General features: G+C 36.5%; 1 protein-coding gene across 6 annotated transcripts in view; it reads left to right on the plus strand.

Annotated features, from left to right (window-relative positions):
• The window catches only part of Tmtc2 (Transmembrane O-mannosyltransferase targeting cadherins 2), a 299799-nt gene that overhangs the window by 22835 nt on the left and 254518 nt on the right, over positions 1–22446 (plus strand). For 5 of the 6 annotated variants that reach the window (XR_014426625.1, XM_083052298.1, XM_083052297.1 and 2 more), the window contains 3 exons: positions 3054–3344; positions 3479–3520; positions 19298–19466. Coding sequence is in view for 5 of the 6 variants with exons in the window: in XM_083052298.1 (XP_082908424.1) it covers positions 3490–3520; positions 19298–19466 (200 nt within the window). In the remaining variant the exon portion in view is untranslated. Of the gene's footprint in view, positions 1–3051; positions 3345–3478; positions 3521–19297; positions 19467–22446 lie in introns of those variants that run through there. The other variant, XM_083052300.1, reaches the window with a different exon arrangement.

Below are 22446 nucleotides of genomic sequence, written 5' to 3' on the forward strand. Positions count from 1 at the left end.
TGTGGATACACTTACAATAACTAAAGATGAAGGGTAAGCGAAAACAAAGCAGAGTATGAGAGAGGGAGAGAGGGGACAGAGAGAAAATGAAAGAGAGCGATTTGAGAGGGGAAAAAGACTCTTATTAGCTCTAAACTCAGAAACGCAGCGAAGGGCACTTGAGGAGTGAATTTATCGCGCCAATGCATGAGTAAGCTGCGAGTAAGCTCCGGGCAAGTAGTTACCGCGCGAGTCGAGTTTGTTATAGAGAGACCGTAATTGCATCCCCTCGTCGACTGTACTCGGCGAAGTCGCTTATCCCGCGACGTTACAAAGGGATAGTGGGCCACAAATGGGGGAGTGGAAGATGAGCCGGGTGGGGGAGACAGTGAGACTCTCGAAAACAATCGAGAATCTTGTGATTCCAATTAACCGATAACGAGCAAAAGTAATATCCCAGGTTTCTTTTCTTCCGCTCCCTCGTCGGACTTGTCTCCCTCTTTTCTTCCCTTTCCATCGCCACGTCGCGTTCTACTCCTTCATCTTTTTCGTAGTAGATTGATCCCGCGGTTCACCGTCTGCGAAAATAAAAAGAAAATATTTCCTCCGTATATGCATACGTATCCAGAGTTTCTTTTAAATATGGATTCTTGACTTTTCTAATTTTGAAATAGGTTTATCTTTAACAAAAGTATCAGAAATAACAATTTCTATATTAGAATGCACAAAATATAATTTATTAATACATTAAAATAATATATCAGAATGCATAAAAATAATCTAGGACACCTTTTTTGGTGAAAATATACTTATTCTTTATATAATTTTAAACTTTATTTTAGTAGAATAGCACTTTATTTTAATAGAATTTTCATTTAATATATTATGTGTGATAACATTTTTATAAGATTGAAAATTGAAATAAATTGAAATTGCTATTAAAGATTTGAAGAAGGGAAGAAATGAAGACTTTTGAAATGAGAGAGATTTGAAATTATTCTTATATGACTAATTGGAATTATTGCTGCAGATCGAATGTATTTTTACCACATTTGAACACAATTTAGAGCGATATACAGGCCAACAATTATTCGTGAACGCGCGCGAATACGAGAAAAAATAATTTATCACGTTAGTCTCTGCAAAGTATTCTCTTGCAAAGTATTCTCTTGCAAAGTATTCTCTTGCAAGTTTTATATTAAAAATCGCTCACACACTTTGCTCGCATCTGTTCAAGACATATTTAAATTACTGATAAATAAATCCAATGTCTGTGACACTAGAATAAGTGAGCATTTATTAATGGCACTTGTCGGATTCGGGCGGAAATTCTACGCGCAAGAAACGTCAGCGAAACTCACGAAGCATGTGTAAATACTCGCAAATTATCGTTTAACTAACCCGAAAAAAAACTTTGCGTGGTACAAATGTTTCGTGATGCCGCTCTAACTTTGAAAAAAAAATTTGATAAACATCTGCATAAAATGTATCGACTGCAATCGCGAAATAATTATGTTGCGGTGTATCTATCGAAAATTTATCGAAATGTAGAAAGACAAATATTCTGCGGATACGCGGATTATAAACTCTCTTTCCATTTTCAGCAGAAAATGACATTGATTGTTACATAATCGAATTAAACTCGATGAAATGATCCTAATTTGGAGTCGACAGAAATTTTAGGACGAAAATTTGACAGAAATTTGATCGAAGAATCCGCGTATATATTTAATGAGTCATTCGGGGTCACTCCTCCGTTCGTTAATGGCATGTCGTGTATGAATATTTCACTCGCGGTTCAAAATTGCTCGAGCACAGACGAATCTTCCGCAAAGGACGGCCGGGTATATGCGAGAGCGCGTCCTATTCGGCAAAAGCTCTCGCTCTGTGAGCAGTAGTGGGCTTGCAGGGCACTTTCTGACTAATTGCCGGCGGGTTCGCTGTTTCCCGGAAGTCTCGTGGAAATATAGCTTCCGCGGGTCGAAGCACTGAAGACAAACCACGGGAAGTCTCGAGCCTATCCCATAGCGCGGAACCGACCTCGTAGATTCTCCCAAATACATTTCTCGAGTACATACATACCTACACCGACCTCCACCGACTTATGCCTTACCTATACGAGCTGCTTAAGATCCGAGAGAGCCTTAAAACAGCATTGCCGTACTAAATTCTCGTGTTTAATTAGTGATTACCGTAGGAATGTGTGCTTAATCGTAGCACTTTGTAGAGAGACAGTAAAAATGTCAACGCGAGAATTAAGTTTTTGCATGTCGCTTTTATCTCAGGAACAGATTTAAACCCTTTGCAATCTGCGAAAGCGGAAAAAAAGTAGTTTGTCATATATATAATGATTGTAAGAGACTTTTTCGAAACATTATCTTAGCAATAGTGCTGAAATATTAATTGTTCGTTAATGGCTCGATCAGCTACCTTTACGCGATCTGAGTTACGGTGCAGTTTCTCGCGTTTAATTAGTAATTAGCGAAGGGACCGACGTACTTGCTTTCTATGAAAATTGCTCATTTTTACGAAAGCACAAAGCTTTTGCATATTGCACGTTGCTCGAGAAGGGAATTGTTGTGTGATGGTGCATTATATTTTACTCGAGACTTTGATATTGATGTCTGTTTAAACAAGATTTATTTTAAACGATATAATACAGTATACTAATGCGTATATGAGAGACTCGAAATTTAAGGAGATTTAATTGTTTGTGAAAAAATAATTTGCATAATCAACTGTATAAAAAATGAATTATTTTTAAGTGATTCTAATATTTATATTTCATACGCATTTTTTATTTATACTAGAACAACACAAGCGCGCGCTATTTTTAAAATTAATTAGCAAATTAACGCTTTAATCAGCTGATTTCTGTGAAAAAATCGAGTTTAAACAAACTTTATATTATTTTTTTTTAAATATCATTCTTTTTAATATAAAATCAAAGAATGGCGCGCGCGTAGCGCACGCTTGTGTTGTTCTAATATGAATAATTTCTGTGAAAAAATATTAATATTTATAATATTTGTTTAAGTATCGCTCTATATATGTACCTTTTTTATTTGTTACAGGTAGCATTGCTGATAAGCTGCGCGCGAGTTTGACCGCGAGACTCTCAAATGTTGAACGGACGTTGTTTCGTGTGATTTTAGTTTTCGCATCGTTTTTTTTTTTATTGCGCAATATACGCGAAATACGCGTGCGATTCACGCGTCGCGTCGGGAGTGCCGTGTAAAGTTTCGCGTATCGGGAGTGCCGTGTAAAGTGTCGGGCGATCGTAATTATTCGTGTTTTCGCGAGTGCTACCAAGAGACGAGGAGGAGGCCCGGGGAGGCATCGGGCGACAGCGGGGCAACTGCGAGGTAAAATAAAAAAATTTTTTTCTAAACTGTATTAAGATAGTCGACCGTTTCCAGACTTTTAAAACAGCCTGTAAATATCCCCTTCCCCCCCCCCACACACATGTATATACATAATTTGAATATTTTGTTTTCAGATCAATGTGCTATGTACTACAACTCTGCTATTCCACGTATCGGTGAGTGAGAAATTGTTTATTTTACAATATTTCTGTAGCAGTAAAGAGGGTGTATGAAGCTGGAGTCTCATTTCGTGGAAACTCATAAATAATTAAGAGTTTTGCCTTTATTTTCAGTAGTTCTATTTATTGAAGATAAAGCCAGAAGTCTTAATTATTTATGAGTTTCCACGAAATGTACGCTAGCTTCACACACATATTATTATTTTAAAATTTAATTAGCAAATTGATGCTTTATTAATATTTTTTGATAGAAATTAGCTGAGATAATTAAGCGTTAATTTGCTAATTAAATTTTAAAATAATAATATGTTGAAAATAATTAAAATAGTAATATGTTTTAAATAATATGTTATAATATCTTATCCGCGATTAATATTTTTTGACACAAATCAGATGATAATTGTCAAAATATTAATCGAATTGAAAGTATTATAACATCCCATTCTAAAAAAGGCATATTAAGTCTATTCTCGCAAGTATTGTTGCATCTTTTCCGCGATGCTGATTGACTGTTATTCGTATTGTGCGTTATATTTATAACATCGAGAGGCTGTCATCGCGAAGGTTAGTAGTATGACAGTTTGTTTAAAATAAAATAAAATAAAATAATATGTTTTAAATAATATATTATAATACTTTATAAACTCGATTAATATTTTTGATAGTTATCAGTTGATTTCTGTCAAAAAATATTAATCGCGGATAAGGTATTATAATATATTACTTACAACATATTATTTTAATATTTTTTACATATTATTTTAAAATTTAATTAGCAAATTAACGCTTTAATCAGCTGATTTCTGTAAAAAATATTACTAAAGCGTTAATTTGTTAATTAAATTTTAAAATAATAATATGTTAAAAATATTAAAATAGTAATATGTTGTAAATAATATTTTATAATACTTTTAAATTCGATTAACATTTTTTGACAGAAATCAGCTGATAACTGTCAAAAATATTAATCGAGTTTAAATTATTATAATATATTATTTAAAATATATTATTTTATTTAATTGTATTTTGTTTAAACTGTCAAACTGCTAACTCTTGCGATGACAGCCTCTCGATGCTACAAATATAACGCACAATGCGAATCGAGACAGTCAATTAGCATCGCGAAAAAGAGACAACAATACTTGCGAGAATCGACTTAACATGCCTCTTTTAGAAAGGGATAAATATTATGAGTGATAGAAATTGTGTGAGTGTAGGATAACATTTTGTTTTACTTTTTTATTTATATGTGACAAATTTCTATATCCGGTAAGTTTTAATATTAAATCCATTGTAAGTTTGAAACATATTTCAAATTCCATATATAAACGTAATGAAGTTAATGCTAGATTGAACTCACAATTTTCCCTTGAGAAATTAATTCAACATCTCAAGGCAATTTTCCATTAGATGCGACCTGACACGTTTTTCTCATTACGACTTGTCCCGCAACGTATCAAAGCCTCATCAAGATCGCATAAGACCCGTCCCCTTGCTTGCGCATTAATTAATTACAAACGCGGAGCGTGATGCTGCTCGGAGGTTTCGGTTTTTAATTCTCACGAATTCGGGGTCTGCGATAATAGTGCACCAAAACTGAGCAAGAAAAGAAACATATAATGTTTTTTTATTGTTCACCGAAAATTTCAGGAGAAAAAAGTAATGAATATCAACTCGTGGAAATGTATCAAGTCTTTTTCTATTCTAGTTTTGACAGTTGTAGAAAAGATTATTACTCGGACCGAAATTTGTCCACGCATATATTTTTAAAGAAAATTTTATAATTAATATAAAGAAAAGGATAAACCCTATTAATAAGACGAATAAATCATCTGAAAAGTTAGTACCAATTTCGAAACATATATTTTTCATATATATAATCCGAGTAAAATTTTATGAATCTTCAATACATTTAACTATTTATTTATTCCAAAACGATATCGGATTTCAACTGAAGCTCCGATTTTAAATCTATCAGCTTAGTGGAATCATAATTTTCGCTCTGAATGAATTTTTGCAGCGCATCTGTCTCTCTCTCTCTCCCCCCTCTCTCTCTTCCCTCGTATCCTTCCATTTTCCAGATTTTTAGACGCGTCTCGTCGGCGGCCGGGCAATGTCGCGCCTTGGGACTGATGCGTAATCGTAATTAACGAGACAAAAATAGTACTGTGGCGGCGCAACGCGGTCGCGCCAAGTGAAAACTCATATTTACCGGTTAGTGAGCTCAGACGTCTCTGCAATGTAATACCGTGGCATTACCGCGATGCGTCGGGAATACCCGACCTTCCGCCACAGGTAGAAATAAGCCGCCAGGGTTGGAAGTGTGTCGTGTGAAAACAAACGAGAGAGAAACCTGATAAAAAGGAACGGGTGTGCACTAGGGGGTGGCGGCTTTGCTTGGTTATAAACGATCGCATTTGCTTAGATGATACTTTAATGCTAATTCGTGTATTAGTTTCTATCAGGCTATTGAGCTATCGTGTAAAGCACGTTTTTATCGCTGCCATTTTTTTTCAACTACACATCTGTCTTTCATATTGATCGTTCAATAATTAAATGAGATTAGGAGCAGTATAATAATTAGTGACTGATTAATAATAAAAGTTGTGAAACGATAACTTACATTATTCTTATAGGATATATTATCAAGTTATGTGAAACATGAGATTTATATTACAATGGAAAAAATAATTTATTATATATCAGAAAAAAATATAACGTTACACATAGTTAAAAAATGGACTGGAATTTATATTCTTTTCTACAGTGTAGAGATGAATAATTTTGGGTTTGCTTTGATGTATTTTAAAATCTCTCATAAATTATTTTTGATACACTCACGTTGAAAAAAGTCGCTAATCTCAATAATCTTTATGTGGAATATTTCACAATCGGGAATAGGTATTTTTAATGGTATTTATATAAAAAATGTGCATCTTCAATATTTTATTATATTCGGAAAAATAATGTGCGTAATATGCAGAAATATTGTATACATTTTTCTATATTAGCAATATCCATTCTTTGTTATCGAAAAGTTCAGGCAGCGGGGAGACACTCTACTCTCTCATTGTCGTAAAAAATGCAATCCGAAAGAAAGAACGTACAAAAGTTCACCGAGAGAAAAGCCTGTGGAGGGAGGGAGCGAAAGACAGGATCGATAGACATTAACGGTGGACGGATTGAGGGAAATAAAATAAAAATTATAAGCCCGAGTAATCCTCTTCCGGCGCATTCTCGTTAATGACAAAATTTCCAGCCCGCGCCGGACTACCTACGCGCTTTTAACGAGTTCTCGCGCTTGCGCTCCGTAACAGAAAAGTAATACAATATTTTCCGCGTCGTGGAAGAGGGGTTCCATTCGTCCCCCTCGCTCATTTTCCTCTTTCTCTCCCTCGTTTTTCCTTCTCTCTCAGACGGACAATTAAAAGAAACGCGCGAGGGATAATTGCTCTTCGTTTTCGATGCGAAAGCCAGGAATTTCCAGGCGCGGGGAGCCCCGGACAATAAAAAGCCCAAGCCGTAGCTGCGTGACAAGGGGACGATGTGATTGTGCCGGAGCGACAACCCGGTATGTCGAACGACCAAATGGATTTTACGTGTACACGAAAAATAGAGGTCCGGCCTCCGGGTAGCATTGTACTCGATATAACTCGCCGGTAGGAGACAGAGAGGAGTCACACGTGCGCGACCCGCATGTTGTACGCGCGCGTTACACCTACATTTACAACGGCCACTGTAATCCACCCCCGGCCCGACCCCCGTATGTGACACTGTCGTGGCGCGGCACAAGCGTAAGTACCGGACGAACGACGTGATAAATTTATTTTCCGCCGCCCGTTGAAATGCATCTCGCGTCTCTCGTCTTCAGAAGTCACCTGCAATTTCAATTGCGCATCCGCGTTTCTCGCACATTTTTACCCTCCCTTTCTTCATCCCCCTTCCTTTCCGCGCGGACGAAAATGGGAAAGTGCTCCTCTCCGTTTCTCTCTCTCCGATCCATAAACTGTGAAAATATAATTAGCGCGAAAGACCGTCGCGAGATAGCGAGACGGCGAGATTTATTGTTTGTTTAACAGAAGATGCCATTTAATAGCCAACCAATTTTGCAATCCGTTTTGTTCCCGACATTCTTTTTCCCGCTATTCGCAAAAAGTTACTGTACCTATCTTGAATTGTTTCTCCATCCTAATGTTAAAAATGGATGTGAATGAAATGATGATTAAAAAGAATGTGTGAACTTTACTTGAATAAAATCTTTAGGATTTCACAATTATATTAATCAAAATTTAAAATTTGCAGGAAGCGTATCTAATAAAGTTTACGCTTCAAAAATTTCGTTTTCAAATTAATATATTTGTTACATTTTACATTAATCTCGTAAAACGTTCTATACCTTTCTTCAGCGAAGAGAAAAAAGTCATTTTCTATACGTATATTTTGAGCCTGATTTTGCGAAAGATATACATATGTTGTAATCGTAGCGGAAGTGAAAGATGGAGATACTAAGCGCGTGACCTGCGTATCCTGCGTCGAAACGAAAGCGTCAATTTTAATTACGCGTTCGCGCCGGGTCTATCCGGGATATCGGGATAACGGTAGCGCATATACAGTTATACATCCGCCGGCGGGCAGGTGCGATATCGGCTATCGCCTCCATTCGCTTCTCGTTGCACGTGAAATCGGGAAATATGAGCACATGAGCACGGTACGGCTCTAGTCCGATATTCTCATCTTTTTCCCTCGCCTCTCGTTTCCCTCCCTTTCATACTTGCGATCTTCTTCTCCATCAGCCACGTCGACACCCACATTTTCGTATTCGTTATTAGCGTCTTTGAATATTGGATATAAAATGAAAGCTTGAGAAAGTATTTCGATTATCACGCAAATGAAAAGCATATTAGAGTCGTCTCATATTGCATTTGTCTATTTTATCTTATTGTGTATAATATCAACTGAAATATTGTAATCTAAACTTTCTTTTGAGTAGACAGAGCAGTAATTAAAACGTACTATGTTGGAAAGAATGAAATGTTTATAAATATTTCGAACAAAGGATAAAATAATTGTGTAAAAGAAAATCTCTTTAAACAAAGTAAAGAGCATTGAAAAACATAGCAACGTAAATACATTTTAATTTTCATACGTGGCATATAATAAAACATCTTAAGTCGTTTCTAGGAAACGCATGTTAAGTAAATTAACATTTCTAGTTTGCATTAGGTCGTCAATCTAATAACGTAAGAATACATTTATCACATCTTGACTCTGCGTGTCCGCTAACATAGTTTGTAGTACGTACACGTTCGCCTCTCTCCTCTTCAATTACCTCGAACGCAATTTCTCGCATGACGCTGTCTGCATCTGATCTAGATATACCTGCCGTCGCCGCCCGTGTCTCATTACGGTCCGTCGACGTCCTCTGATAATATTAGCTGGTTGTGATCTCGATTCTCTGCATTTTCCGTTAATGATTCTTAATTAGAGAAACTCGTACAAAGAATTGGTGCGTCTGGCAAATATTATTTGCCCTTACCAACGTATAAATTATGGCCACATAAATTATTACGCGGCGCAAAGTTGCGAGGGGAAAATTAAGGCTGTATGCTTTAATTAAAGCTCGCAGAGTTTACCAATTTGGCGTAACGTCTACATTGATGTAACGCAAACATTCAACAACGAAGGATATACGTAAGTGTCGGGTATCAGAGGCATTAACAAACATTACTAAGAGGCTCCGGCGGTCGCAAGCAAATGAAGGGTCAATATTAATTCATAATTAATTCGCAAGCACATCTCCCTTTTTCTTCCTTATCTCGGTACGCGTGATCTAATTAATTCACCGAGTCTTTTCTCTCCCACCGGGCTTCTTCGCTTTTGTGCTACCTCGCGCTTCCTCTTCCTCAGGATACCGGGATACCGACACGTCCGATGCAACCGGATCGACCGTATTGCGAATTTAAAGCACGGAAAACGAAAGGGGGTTAATTTCGTGCGGCGTTGAGCCGCGATGCGATGCGGCGCCATCATGGAAACTTGGCGAATATACGAGAGAGACGGAGCCGTGGCATCGCAATATGTCTTTCGGCCAGTCAGCGGGCCCTTGCCTTCGCCCGAGGGTAATTGCGTTTGTGTGTAGCCGGGAAGTTTTATTTGGCTGGCATTTATTCGGCAACGAAGAGACAGCCGGCCCACTTAGGCGGGGGAGAGAGACAAATGTATTTACGTCGTGAATCTGCCAAGATGCCCGCATCCACCTTTCAAGCTTACCCCGTTTATCCGGGGGATTGCCGCGAAATTAAGGGGCCCGTGTGCTCCTCCCTCCTTGCTGGGCTTTTTCTTTTGGCCTGGGAAAAAGACGACGAACCGCGTCTCGACGGATCGAGTAATCGTCGAACACTCGATAGTATTAGCGAACAACGAGGTAGTAGATAAATACTGCCGGCTAATGGCTACAGTTGGGTCGATTACAGCCAACAGTGTTTTCTTTGAATTTCTGTTATGTCCCGGTCCAATTAATTGATTTGTTTGGTGGAAGGAAACAAATGACCCGCAGAGTGCAGGATGTTGTATTGCCCCGCTTTAAATTTTCTATCTCGAATTTGTTAGAAAATACGCTTCTGAGGAGAAAAAGATTGATGCGAACCTTACGAAACACCCCATGTTTTTTAAAAATTGATTGTGTACGTCGAGAGGAATTAAAGGAGAGAACACATTCCGAGCATTTTTACTTTTACTGGGTAAATGGTCTGCGTCTGACTGAGTATTATTTCCTTCCTGTTTCTACTTAGGTTATTTATAGCCTCATAAGTTGTATCTGACTCGCATATCTTCGTATCGTTTCAACGATGGAGATGGCTGGCGTGCTTTCGTTCAAAATATCTCGTAGAAAAGAGAGAATTATGGAGCGTACAATATTAAACCATTTATTGCAAGGAGGGGAAATCATAAAGCAAAAAACTTTTCGAGTGTAAGGACAAAGTTTCACAATTGAGTGAACAGGGAACACTGTCGCAAAAATTATTGAAAACGGAAAGAAACAGATTTTATTATATCCGTTTGAATGATTTTCTAAAGGAACGAATTATTTACACGTAGCCGGAAATAATCTTCGCTAAGAAGAAGAATATCGCGAATCGAGTTCTAGATTTAAAATCTGTATCGTGATGTATCGCGACAACTCACGACGACACAATCCGAGATAAGGGACGCAGCTCGTCGCTTATGACACGACCGGGGCTGGCAACGCGCGCAAACGAACGTGTACGTGCAAATGCTTGCTCCGATAATAGATTCCCCATTTGGAGTTCAGAGTTCTACGGCGAATCTGTAACTCCGGCGATCAAACTGCTTGCAAAGTTTGTCGCTCGAATCGAATGGGAGTTTGGGTAACTCGTACCTACCTACGCTCGATCTCACTTGTACACGTGTGTATCCGCCTGTACTTTCGTATACGTACATAAACGCGTTGCATCCGTCTATTTTCCTCTCTCTCTCTCTCTCTCTCTTTCCTTTCTGTCTCCTCTTTCCCTTTCTCTTACTTTTCGCGTATCTACTTAGGAATATATAGATGTAATATACATATCCCAGCATGTACAGGGCGTATCCTAGAAATCGCCCTCTTAAAATTAAGAATGTAAGAAGGAAATCGATTGAATTATTTGACATTTCGAAATATTAGACAGTTAAGCTCTCCGATTAATTTTAATTCTCATTTCATTAAAATCTCAATATTAATATTAATTTTTTTCCTAGTATTAAAATTAATTAACATCAAAATCTTTACGGTTTTTTATTTATTACTTTTCACACTTTTCAGATAAGATGATTGTGCATTTGTATTAGTCAATATTCATTAAAAAAAATCACATTATTTGACATTTCGAATTACTTGACATTTCGAAGTATACACAATTAAGTTTGCTCTCCGATTAATTTTAATTCTCATTTCATTAAAATCTTAATATTTATTATTATTAACAAATATTATATTCATCTGAAAAATCACACTTAAATATGTAGAAATATGATGTTTTGCTAATTTTCGGCTGATTGAAGACTGCGTATTTTGTTTGACAAATAATCGATAATACCGAAAGACAGCATCCGAGATGCTTCTTTTCGTTTCTTCATTCCATTCGTGATTCTTGTCATTACAGTGTACTATTAGCGCGTCTCTCGACGACGTGTCGCGATGCCACGCTGTGCGTCGCGAATAAGTAACAGCGCCGTTGAGTTGCACCCGACAGTGTCGTTCCCTCCCGATGGGAATGGACTCGCGCTCGGGAATGACATCGCGGAGAATTATTGTTTTCCTCGGACGAGTCACGTAATACTACTGGCAAGCAGACTCCGTTGAATACGCGCCACTTCGTAACTGCGTCGACACGACGAAGTATATACTTTTCTTTTCCCTCTCTTCGGAGTAATGTTATATCGGTATTTGTAGTTTGTCTTTGGCTAGACAGCACCGTCGCCGTGTTTGTTTCCGATGCGTCGAAGATTGGAAACGAATATCGAGCACTTGTATCGTGCCATGACAAATGTCACTTCTCATGTTTCTTCGCAAATGATAACAGATCTTTCCTCACGTTCCAGAAACGTTGTTGATATTCGCATCTCGCTTTTTTCGTACGATTAAATAATTCTAGATATTGATAGAGATGTAATGAAAGTGAGACGTATTAATTGATTCTATTTTCGAGCTAATTGTCACGATTAATTAACAACTTTCCGGAGAGAAAGCTTATCGGATTTGAAATATAAAATTATAATTTGAAGATTTTGTACTATTTTAATCTTATTAAATAGTAATGTATTTAAGCAAGCTATCCGTCTATTTTCGATAAATAATAATTTTTATTAAAAAAGAAAAAAGGGAAAGAGGGTGAAAGAGAAAATGTGTATCGCGAAAATCAAGGAACCTATTTATGAATTTTTGACGCATTCATGAATCGATCGAGTAGATTCATGAATTTTTCTGACTTCGGCATGTAATAATACCAATAAAACGCTATGATTTCCGCATGAGAATTTTGTTGCGGATTCGATCAAGTATGAAAGTTTCCTTCAAAACACAATTCGAGTATCCGATGATAACATAATGAGAAAGGCGTTTGTGCAAGGAATGCTTTACGTTCATTGCCGAATTCTATCTGTCACGAGTCTTTTCTACTCACGACGATCTCTCATGCATCGCGTAATTTATCTCGTTTATAATTTTTTTAAAAATATGAACTCAATTATTTTGTAACAAATAATATAATTAATATATGCAAAACTTTTATATATAATTCGGATATTTCTTAAAGTATCTTTTGACAATTGATTTGCAAATCATCAGTCTGTTAAAACAAAATTTATTTGAAATAAAATGACGAAGAATATTATGTGTTTGTACTACTTAAGTTTAATTAAAAATTATCACTGTTAAAAATATCAATACAAGCGTCATCTTTTTAACTTGTTTTTTTAAAAATATTTTTTAATATCTTGGAACACTCTGTACATTGCGGTAGCTTGCTCGTGAATTTGACACTGAAGAGCATTTATCGCTCTCTTGTGCTCTCCTCGAATTGTGAGTAAATCGTACTGTTCGACTTCGGGGGGATGTAACCCCGCAGCGATCTCATTCCTTCATTCAACCAGTCCTCTTTAGCCTCTCGTTTCAACCTCTTTTATATTCGTCTTTCTTACTTTCTCTTTCTTTCTCTTTTTTTCTTTCCCTCTCTCGCTGAAACCTCGAACATCGCGTAATGTAGTCTATAATGCGGCGCGAAGTACGTGGTCGATAATTATGTCGAGTCAATTACGATATCTTTAAAAATTCTCGCGGTGAGATTACGGAACGTCAGAAAAAAGAGGGCGGCGGGTTACTTGCACTTCCTCGACTTCCTCGACTTCCTGCCATTTTGCCCAGTAACGGCAAATGCAGTTCCTAAAAGAAAATCCTTTTATACCTTGATTATTAGATGAAAGGAAGAAGAAAGAGAGAAGGGAAGTGAAACATGCGCGCGTATAATTTGACAATATCATTAAATATTATATAATATTATTTAATATTTTATTCATATTTATTATTACTCATTTATATATTTATATATAATATATAAGGGAAATGTTTCTATCTAAATACGATATAATCGTTCTCTTATATAAATGTTTCTTCTGAACAAATATATTTATTTATTTACTTTTTACATCGAAGCTCAAGATTTGAAGCACGCACTTGATGCACTTACTAAGAAATTGCGAAATCCATCACTGATTTCATCGGTCATTCTTTCTGTCTTACTTTTTTTTCCTCTTTCTTATGTTACCTGTCTATTCATCTCTTTGCTCTCTCGACGGCCTCCACCTTGCCCGCGTGATTTACCGCGCGCCCCTCATTTTCTGCCACCCCCCTCCTCGCTTCAATCTCGTTCTGCCGGGTAAAGGATTCCGAAGAAATTGAGAAAGATTTGCCGATGCCGTCGAGCAGGAAAGCCGATGAAGGAAGGAACGGTAGAGAATGCGAAAGGCAAGAAACCGGAAAAGAAACCATAGCACATCCGATCCGAGAATACGCCCGTATAAAGGGAGCTAGAACCCCAATGCGCGGCTCTCTCTAGCTTTCTTTCTCTTTTTCTCTGTTCTCCGATAAAATGACATTAAAGCCACGAACGAGTCGAATTAATTACAAGGACACCCTCGAAGACCCCGAGAAGATGGTCGTCCAGTATCGTGTAATAGAAACGCGTAGAATACTCTCGTAATCTGCATTATAAAACTGTCGCGGCGGCAATGCAGCTGCGCGTGAAACATAAATACGGTTTGCAGCTCGCATTTACAGAGACAGGCTCTCGACTTGGTCCATTCGCGCTGCTTTGCGAGAATTGGGATTTTGCTGGAGCAGGGATTGAGAAATATTGTCGCCGATTCTGATTGTGGCCTCGCCGTCAACAAGATCGACTCTTTCACGCAATGTCGCGAAGGCTCTGAATTGTATATCGCAATATGATGACAAATACGGCGCGGTACAACTTAGCTTTAACTTGGCTTATCTCTGGTTTTCTTTATTAGAGGATTTTCTTACGGGAACAAGCAAAGACGATGCGGCGCAATTCTCGACGATGTTGTTGCCATTGGGCAAATTACTTTTTAGTACTGCAATGTCCGATATTCCCTGTATTTCACACGTGTTCGCGAAAATCTGCTGCGCGATTTTTATTCCATTATTACACGCGGACGCGATTCTAAACGAAAAGATCATCTTGCGGAAAATTGAATTCACGTGCATCGCACAAGCGCGTATTTTTTTAGCTGGAAATAAAGTCCTCATACTTACTGATTATATTAACAGTTTCCTATCACACAATTATAAAAGACAAAAATAATTGCTGATATTTTATGATTAATTTTATCATAGAATATCAACAATTAGTTTTGTCTTTTATGATTGTGCAATAGGAAACTTCATATAATCAGTACAATAATATTATATGTATATATTATATATAATATTATTATATATAATATATAATAATATTATATATTAAGGTAAAAGTACCAATGTTTGAACATGCAACTATATCTGGACATATGTATTTTTTTTATCTTTAAATGCGGATATCTAAACTCTCAACTATGAACATATATACGTACATTTAATATATATATACATTCCATATTAAAAGTTTAGATATCCATATTTAAAAACCAAAAAAATACGAATGTCCAGATATAGGTGCAAGTCCAAGCATTGGTACTTTTATCTTAATATATTAATATATATTTTTTATATATTTTATAATATTATATGTATTATATATAATGTATATAAGCAGCAGGTTCTGGCATTTAATACTTAAAGAGAAAAGAAAAGAGATTTTGAATTTAATCGAACGAAGTGATTTTCTCCAAGCTCAGCCGCATACTGTAATATAATACTGTGGCTTGGCTTTCGGCTTTAACTCGTAGCTGTGGAATTAAATTTCGCCGTTAGGCAACGACACCGTTGCGCAGGAGTCTTGAGGTCTCTGGTCTCTGGTGGGGATCAGTCTTCCGCGAGACGTGCAACGTAGTAGACGCATCGGACGCGCGAGTTTAGTGGAAAGTATAGAAAGAGAAAGACGTTGGGTCTGATCGGGCGAGGTGCCGTCAAGTGACAACATCGATACGCAGGAGTCTTGCGGTCTATGGTAGGAATTAGTCTTCCGCGAGACGTGCAGCGTAGCGGATGCATAGGAAGCGCGAGTCTAGTGGAAAGTATAGAGAGAGACGTTGGGTCTAATTGGGCGAATCAAGTGGCGATATCGCTACGCACGGGAGTCTTACGATCGTGTATAGGTAGTGATCAATTTCTCGCGAGATGTGCAGCGTGATGAACATGTAAAGACGTGCGAGTCTAATGGAAGCACAGGTATTTTGATAGAAATATTCTTGTAGAAAGTTCTATTTTTTTGTTCGCACTTTTTGTTAAAGATTTAGGGCTATCACACACAAATTGATATAGCTGCATATGCATAAGACTGTCTGGACCAATGAGCATATTATGTAAATCAATATGTCAACTTTATGTTCTATGCTCATTCATTGATCCAAACAGTTTTATGTTATGCATATGCAGCTATGTCAATTTGTGTGTGATGGTCCTTAAATATTGAATTTTTATGCATTACGTAATATATTTTTATGCATTACGTAATATATTTTTATGCATGCATTGCAATTTTCAATATTTTATTGTCAAAGAATAATATAACTTTGCTTCGTGCGCGTAATTATATTCGATTAGATTAAACGAAATGAGAAAAAAAGATATATGTATACTGTAGGAATAAAAGCGCTCAATTTCTTTATTGTTTCGTGCTATCGAGCCGGCGGCCCACTTCTTGTAGGATGACTCTTTATTTAAAACTTGTAGATGTATACAGTAATGTAGTTTTCGGGAAGAATAACCGATCCGCTTTCGGGCGTTCGTTTCTTATACGCTCGCTTCTTCAAAGGATAGTATCGAATTATACGATAAGACAGTCGCGTCGCCGGCTCGATATCGTGGAACAATAAAGGAATCGCGCTTTTATTCTTACAATACATATATATATATATATTTTATCCGGTCAAAATCTATTCTGTAAATTTAAAAAGAATAGAATGTTAACTTATTGGAGACGCTATTATTTAAAAAAGTATATAAATATAAAAATTAATATATAAAATATGAAAACATGTATAACTTTATCTTATTTATTTTTGACAAGAAGTATCACTATTCATCTAAACCTAAAACAATAATAAACTCTGGCCAAAGACAAATGATTTTTTCCTCGGCTTTATTAAATTAGTGATGCAATGAAAAAGTTATAAAAGTATAAAAAGAAATCGGAACGCGCCTAAGTAATTAGAAAGCGAGAGTGAATTAAAACGGAGCGTCAGGTCGCTCGTTCGATACGCGCCAGGATAACGAATGAAATAATGCCGCAATCTTTTCCAATCACGGACCAACGATACGCTGCGCGCGCGTACATCGAAAAGTCGATGTTTCAGGACCATGTACCGCGTTGTCACCTCCATAAATCAGCCGAATTCCCAGCCGTGAGCCGGCGCGCATCGCCATCACGATCGCGGAAATATCAACGTTTTACGTCTCCATCCTGCTCCATCGTCAAAAAAGCCCCGGCAAAATCGAGTTTTGCGACGCAACCGAGCGTCGGCTGGCTGATGCATCGCGTCGCAGCATCGGGTATCGATAGTCGAAACATCGTTGCCCGTCACGCAAACGGCAATATCGAAACGATTCGCGCGATATTTCGCGCTCGCACAGCCACTGAGCTTCATTAAATGGACAGCTGCGGTTGCGATCTTTGCGCACAATTGAAAATGTTTCTATAAAGTGCGAATTCATGCATTATGAATAAATCGATACAAACTATACAATAAATGTTTGACAATTAAAAATAGTATAAAAAAGAGCTACAGTCACATAATAATATATTTAACTATTTTACTTGCATCCGCTTTCGAGAGAGTTATATTTCTGATTATTTATTTTACGATAAATGTATCATTTGAAGGGTTATTAAGTCGCATTTTATCTGCGAAAATTTTAAATGGTCTGTTTCTTGTTAAAATGCCATCCATATCATTTTTAAAGCTTTTTTTGAGAGTTGTCTCTTTAAAGTATTACGTTGCTATCATCACGGCTCTCTCCTTTCGTCACGAGGTCTAACGCAATCGCGCGGACCTTTCGAGACGCCCTTGGAGTGGTAGTGGCGTTACGGGGTCGGACAGATTCCAATTTAGATCCGAGAGCATCGGTGCCGAGAGCGAGTCTCTCCGGCGGTGATGGCGAACAAGCATCGGTGTCGTTATCGGCGCGGGTCGCCCGCCGTGAAGAGAAGAGAGAGATAGAGAGACGCTCCTCGGTTTCTCTCCTGGCATAGACTACGGCCAAAGTCGTTTGTATACAAATATGCAGCCGAACAGGAAATTAAAGAGCGTGGCCGAAAGGGCGCGCCAAGGGAAAGTGACGAAGAGAATCGCGTTGCGGCGACGACGGTGTAATTTGTGATACTGTTGTCGCACTGCGCCTTCGCTCTTAAGCCGATTAGCGATACTTATTCGACTCTTAGGTGTAGTGATATTTAGCAGCGAATCGTTAATTGGCAATCGACATTCTTATATTTTTATTACACTAAAAGTTTCGGAATTATTCTGAATCTTTCACAATTTTCTTTTTAGTGTAAAAGTTTTACTGTACACGTGAAAAAAATATACATGATTTTAAAATTGATTTAATTTTGTTCCAAACGTGTGATTAATATCACAATTACATATTGCTTTTTGGGAAATATATTTACGCGCGCGCCATTCTTCGATTTTATGTTAAAAAAGAATGTTTTAATAATATGTTATAATACTTTAAACACGATTAATATTTTTGACAGTTATCAGCTGATTTCTGTCAAAAAATGTTAATCGAGAATAAGGTATTATAACATATTATTTACAACATATTACTATTTTAATTTTTTAACATATTATTATTTTAAAATTTAATTTTTTTACCATATTATTTTATTTTAAAAATTAATTAGCAAATTAACGCTTTAATCAGCTGATTTCTGTCAAAAAATATTAATAAAGCGAAAATTTGCTATTTAAATATTCTAGCTTACATATTTATATTTATATTGTGTTTGTTATAATTTGCTAATTAAATTTTAAAATAATAATTTGGTAAAAGTTATAAAATAGTAACATGTTGTAAATAATATGTTATAATACCTTATTCTCGATTAATATTTTTTCTTTCTTAAAGCTATATCTTTTCGAACGAATTCTTCGAGTTTTAATTAATTATTAATATTAAGTCATATATATAGTATCGCGAGCGCGCTATTAGAATGAAGTTGCCGATGTTCGTAGCGAATAGCGGCCATTACCGAAACGCCGCGAGTATCAGGCAGTTCGAGCTTCATCCCGCTGTGATTAATTAGTAAGCATAATCGTTAGAAACGATTTCTAACCTTTGTATTGTAATATTTATCAATCGCTTATCATAATTTCAACGTTAATGTAATAGTCGTAATTGTTCGAAACGCATATTTCGTGAAAAATTCGATGCAAAATCTCTTGCCAACATAACCCAACTTAACCTGTTTTCGCGCGCGCGAATGTGTTGCGATCCATGGATATATTTATCGTTAATTCTAGTTTACATATTTATATTGTGTATGTTATAATGCGAAATAATAAGATTATTCTAATATGTATGTATTTTATTTGTTACAGGTAACATTGCGATACACAGTGCGATTCACGCGTCGTGTCGGGAGTGCCGTGTAAAGTGTCGGGCGATCGTAATTATTCGTGTTTTCGCGAGTGTCGTGAGTGCTACCATGGACCAAGAGAGGAGGAGGAGGCCTAGGGAGGCATCGGGCGACATCGGGACAACTGTGAGGTACGCAAAATAAAAACATTTTTTTTAAACTGCATTTTTTAAAAACTGTTTATGAGATATTCGATCACACACATATGTATATGTTATATATATAAAATAACATTGTACCTAAAAAACAGTGACAAGATTTCACGGACGATCAGTGGATATTTCACAGATTTTCAGTGAAACAACTCACGCTTTTCTCCTCCTTTTTTTGATTATAGCAGTAAAATTTAATTGCTCTCAGTAAGTAGCTACTACTATTAATTTTCGTCAGTAATATTTCACCATTTGCAATGCTTTACTTATTGAAACTATATTTATCAATGATAATACATTGATTCGTAAGACGGATGAGCAAAGCATTAGTTATTTCACTGAAAATCAATGAAACATTCACTGATCTGCCGTGAAACCTTGTCACTGCTTTTCAATTAATGTTATTTATATATATAAAATAACATTGTGATTAAAAAATAGTGACAAGATTTCACAGAAGATCAGTGAATATTTCAGCTATGTGAACCTAGCACCCGACTTTTTAAAAACTAATTTTTTAAAACGGAAAATGATAGCATTTCGTTTGTAATTGTTTGTAGTAACAATACTTTCATTCGTAGTTTTATCAATTAATAAAGAAAAAAAAATTTTTTTAATGACTCGCACCCGACATTGAGATATCGCAAATCCGCTTGCGCAGTCTTCTTTAGAATCGTTTGTAGTTGTTTGTAGTGATTTTTCTTTCGTTTGTAGTTGAGCGGTTCAAAAGTTATAAATTGTTTATTCGTCCAAGAGGTAAATTTGTTAATTTTAAGATATCGCAAATCCGTTTGCGCAGTCTTTAGAATCGTTTGTAGTTGTTTGTAGTGATTTTTCTTTCGTTTGTAGTTGAGCGGTTCAAAAGTTATAAACAATTGTTTATTCGTCCAAGAGGTAAATTTGTTAATTTTAAGATATCGCAAATCCGCTTGCGCAGTCTTCTTTAGAATCGTTTGTAGTTGCTTGTAATGATTTTCCTTTCGTTTGTAGTTGAGCGGTTCAAAAGTTATAAACAATTGGTTAATGTTGCGATTAGGCTGACCAGTCTCTGGACTTGCTACTTAAGCTCGCGATACAGGACCGTAAAGATTAATAAAGAATCATTTTATATATTTCGATTTTTTAAATAATATTTTCACACGCGTTTTCACCTCGCTTTCAATGTATTCGCGACTTTCGACCACGTAGATGCGATTAGGCTGACAAATCTCTGGGCTACTTAAGCTCGCGATGCAGAGCTGTCAACATTAATAAAAAATCATTTTATATGTTTTGTTTTTTTAAATAATATTTTCAGGCGCGTCTCCGCTTCGCTTCCAATGTATTCGCGACTTTCGACCACGTAGGTACGATTAGACTGACCAGTCTCTAGATTTACTACTTAGGCTCGCGATACAAGACCGTAAAGAGTAATAAAGAATCATTTTATATATTTCGCTTTTTTAAATAATATTTTCACACGCGTTTCCAGCTCGCTTTCAATGTATTCGCGACTTTCGACCACGTAGATGCGATTAGGCTGACCAATTTCTGAGCTTACTACTTAGACTCGCGATACAAGGACCGTAAAGATCAATGAAGATCACTTCCATTTTTTTATATTTCGTTTTTTAAATAAAATAATATTTCACACGTGTCTCGTGTCTCCGCCTTGCGTCTGTTCTCAACGTATTAGGCTGACTAGTCTCTTAGGCTTACTACTTAGGCTCGCGATACAAGGACCGTAAAGATCAATAAAGATCATTTTATATATATTTTGCTTTTTTTTAAATAATATTTTACACGTGTCTCCGATTCGCGGTCGCTCTCAATGTATTCACGTATTTCCAACCACGTAGTTGCGATTAGACTGACCAATCTTTGGGCTTACTACTTACGGTCGCGATGCAGGACTGTAAAGATTAATTAAGATTATTTTATATATGTATATATATATATATTTCGTTTTTTAAAATAATATTTTACATATGTCTCCGCCTCGCGTCCGCTCTCAACGTATTAGGCTGACCAATCTTTGGGCTTACTACTTAGACTCGCGATACAAGGACCGTAAAGATCAATAAAGATCATTTTATATAAATTTCGTTTATTTTAAATATTTTTACACGCGTCTCTGCCTTGCGGCCGCTCTCAACGTATTCGTATACTTCCGACTACGTAGGTGCGATTAGGCTGACCAATCTCTGGGCTTACTACTTAGGTTTGCGATACCAGGACCGTAAAGATCAATAAAAATCATTTAGCTATGTGAACCTAGCACCCGACTTTTTAAAAATTAATTTTTTAAAACGGAAAATGATAGTATTTCGTTTGTAGTTGTTTGTAGTAACAATAATTTTGTTTGTAGTTTGATCAGTTAATAAATAAAAAAATTTTTTATAATGACTCGCACCCGACATTGAGATATCGCAAATCCGCTTGCGCAGTCTTCTTTAAAATCGTTTGTAGTTGTTTGTAGTGATGTTCCTTTTGTTTGTAATTGAGCGGTTCAAAAGTTATAAACAATTGTTTATTCGTCCAAGAGGTAACTTTGTCAATTTTCAAGATTTTTCAAATCCGCTTGCGCAGTCTTCTTTAGAATCGTATAAACAATTTGTTTATAACTTTTGAACCGCTCAACTACAAACGAAAGAAAAATCACTACAAACAACTACAAACGATTCTAAAGAAGACTGCGCAAGCGGATTTGCGATATCTCAATGTCGGGTGCGTCATTTAAAAAATTTTTTTTATTTATTAATTGCTAAAACTACAAACGAAATTATTGTTACTACAAACAATTACAAACGAAATGCTATTATTTTCCGTTTAAAAAAATTAATTTTTAAAAGTCGGGTGCTAGGTTCACATAGTTGAATATTTCACTGATTTTCAGTGAAACAACTCACGCTTTTCTCCTCCTTTTTTGATTATAGCAGTAAAATTTCACTGCTTTCAGTAAGTAACTACTACTATAAAT

The sequence above is a fragment of the Prenolepis imparis genome, unplaced genomic scaffold, assembly GCF_030444845.1.
Source record: "Prenolepis imparis isolate NDT839.2.m4 unplaced genomic scaffold, iyPreImpa1.0 SCAF_12, whole genome shotgun sequence".
NCBI lineage: Eukaryota > Metazoa > Arthropoda > Insecta > Hymenoptera > Formicidae > Prenolepis > Prenolepis imparis.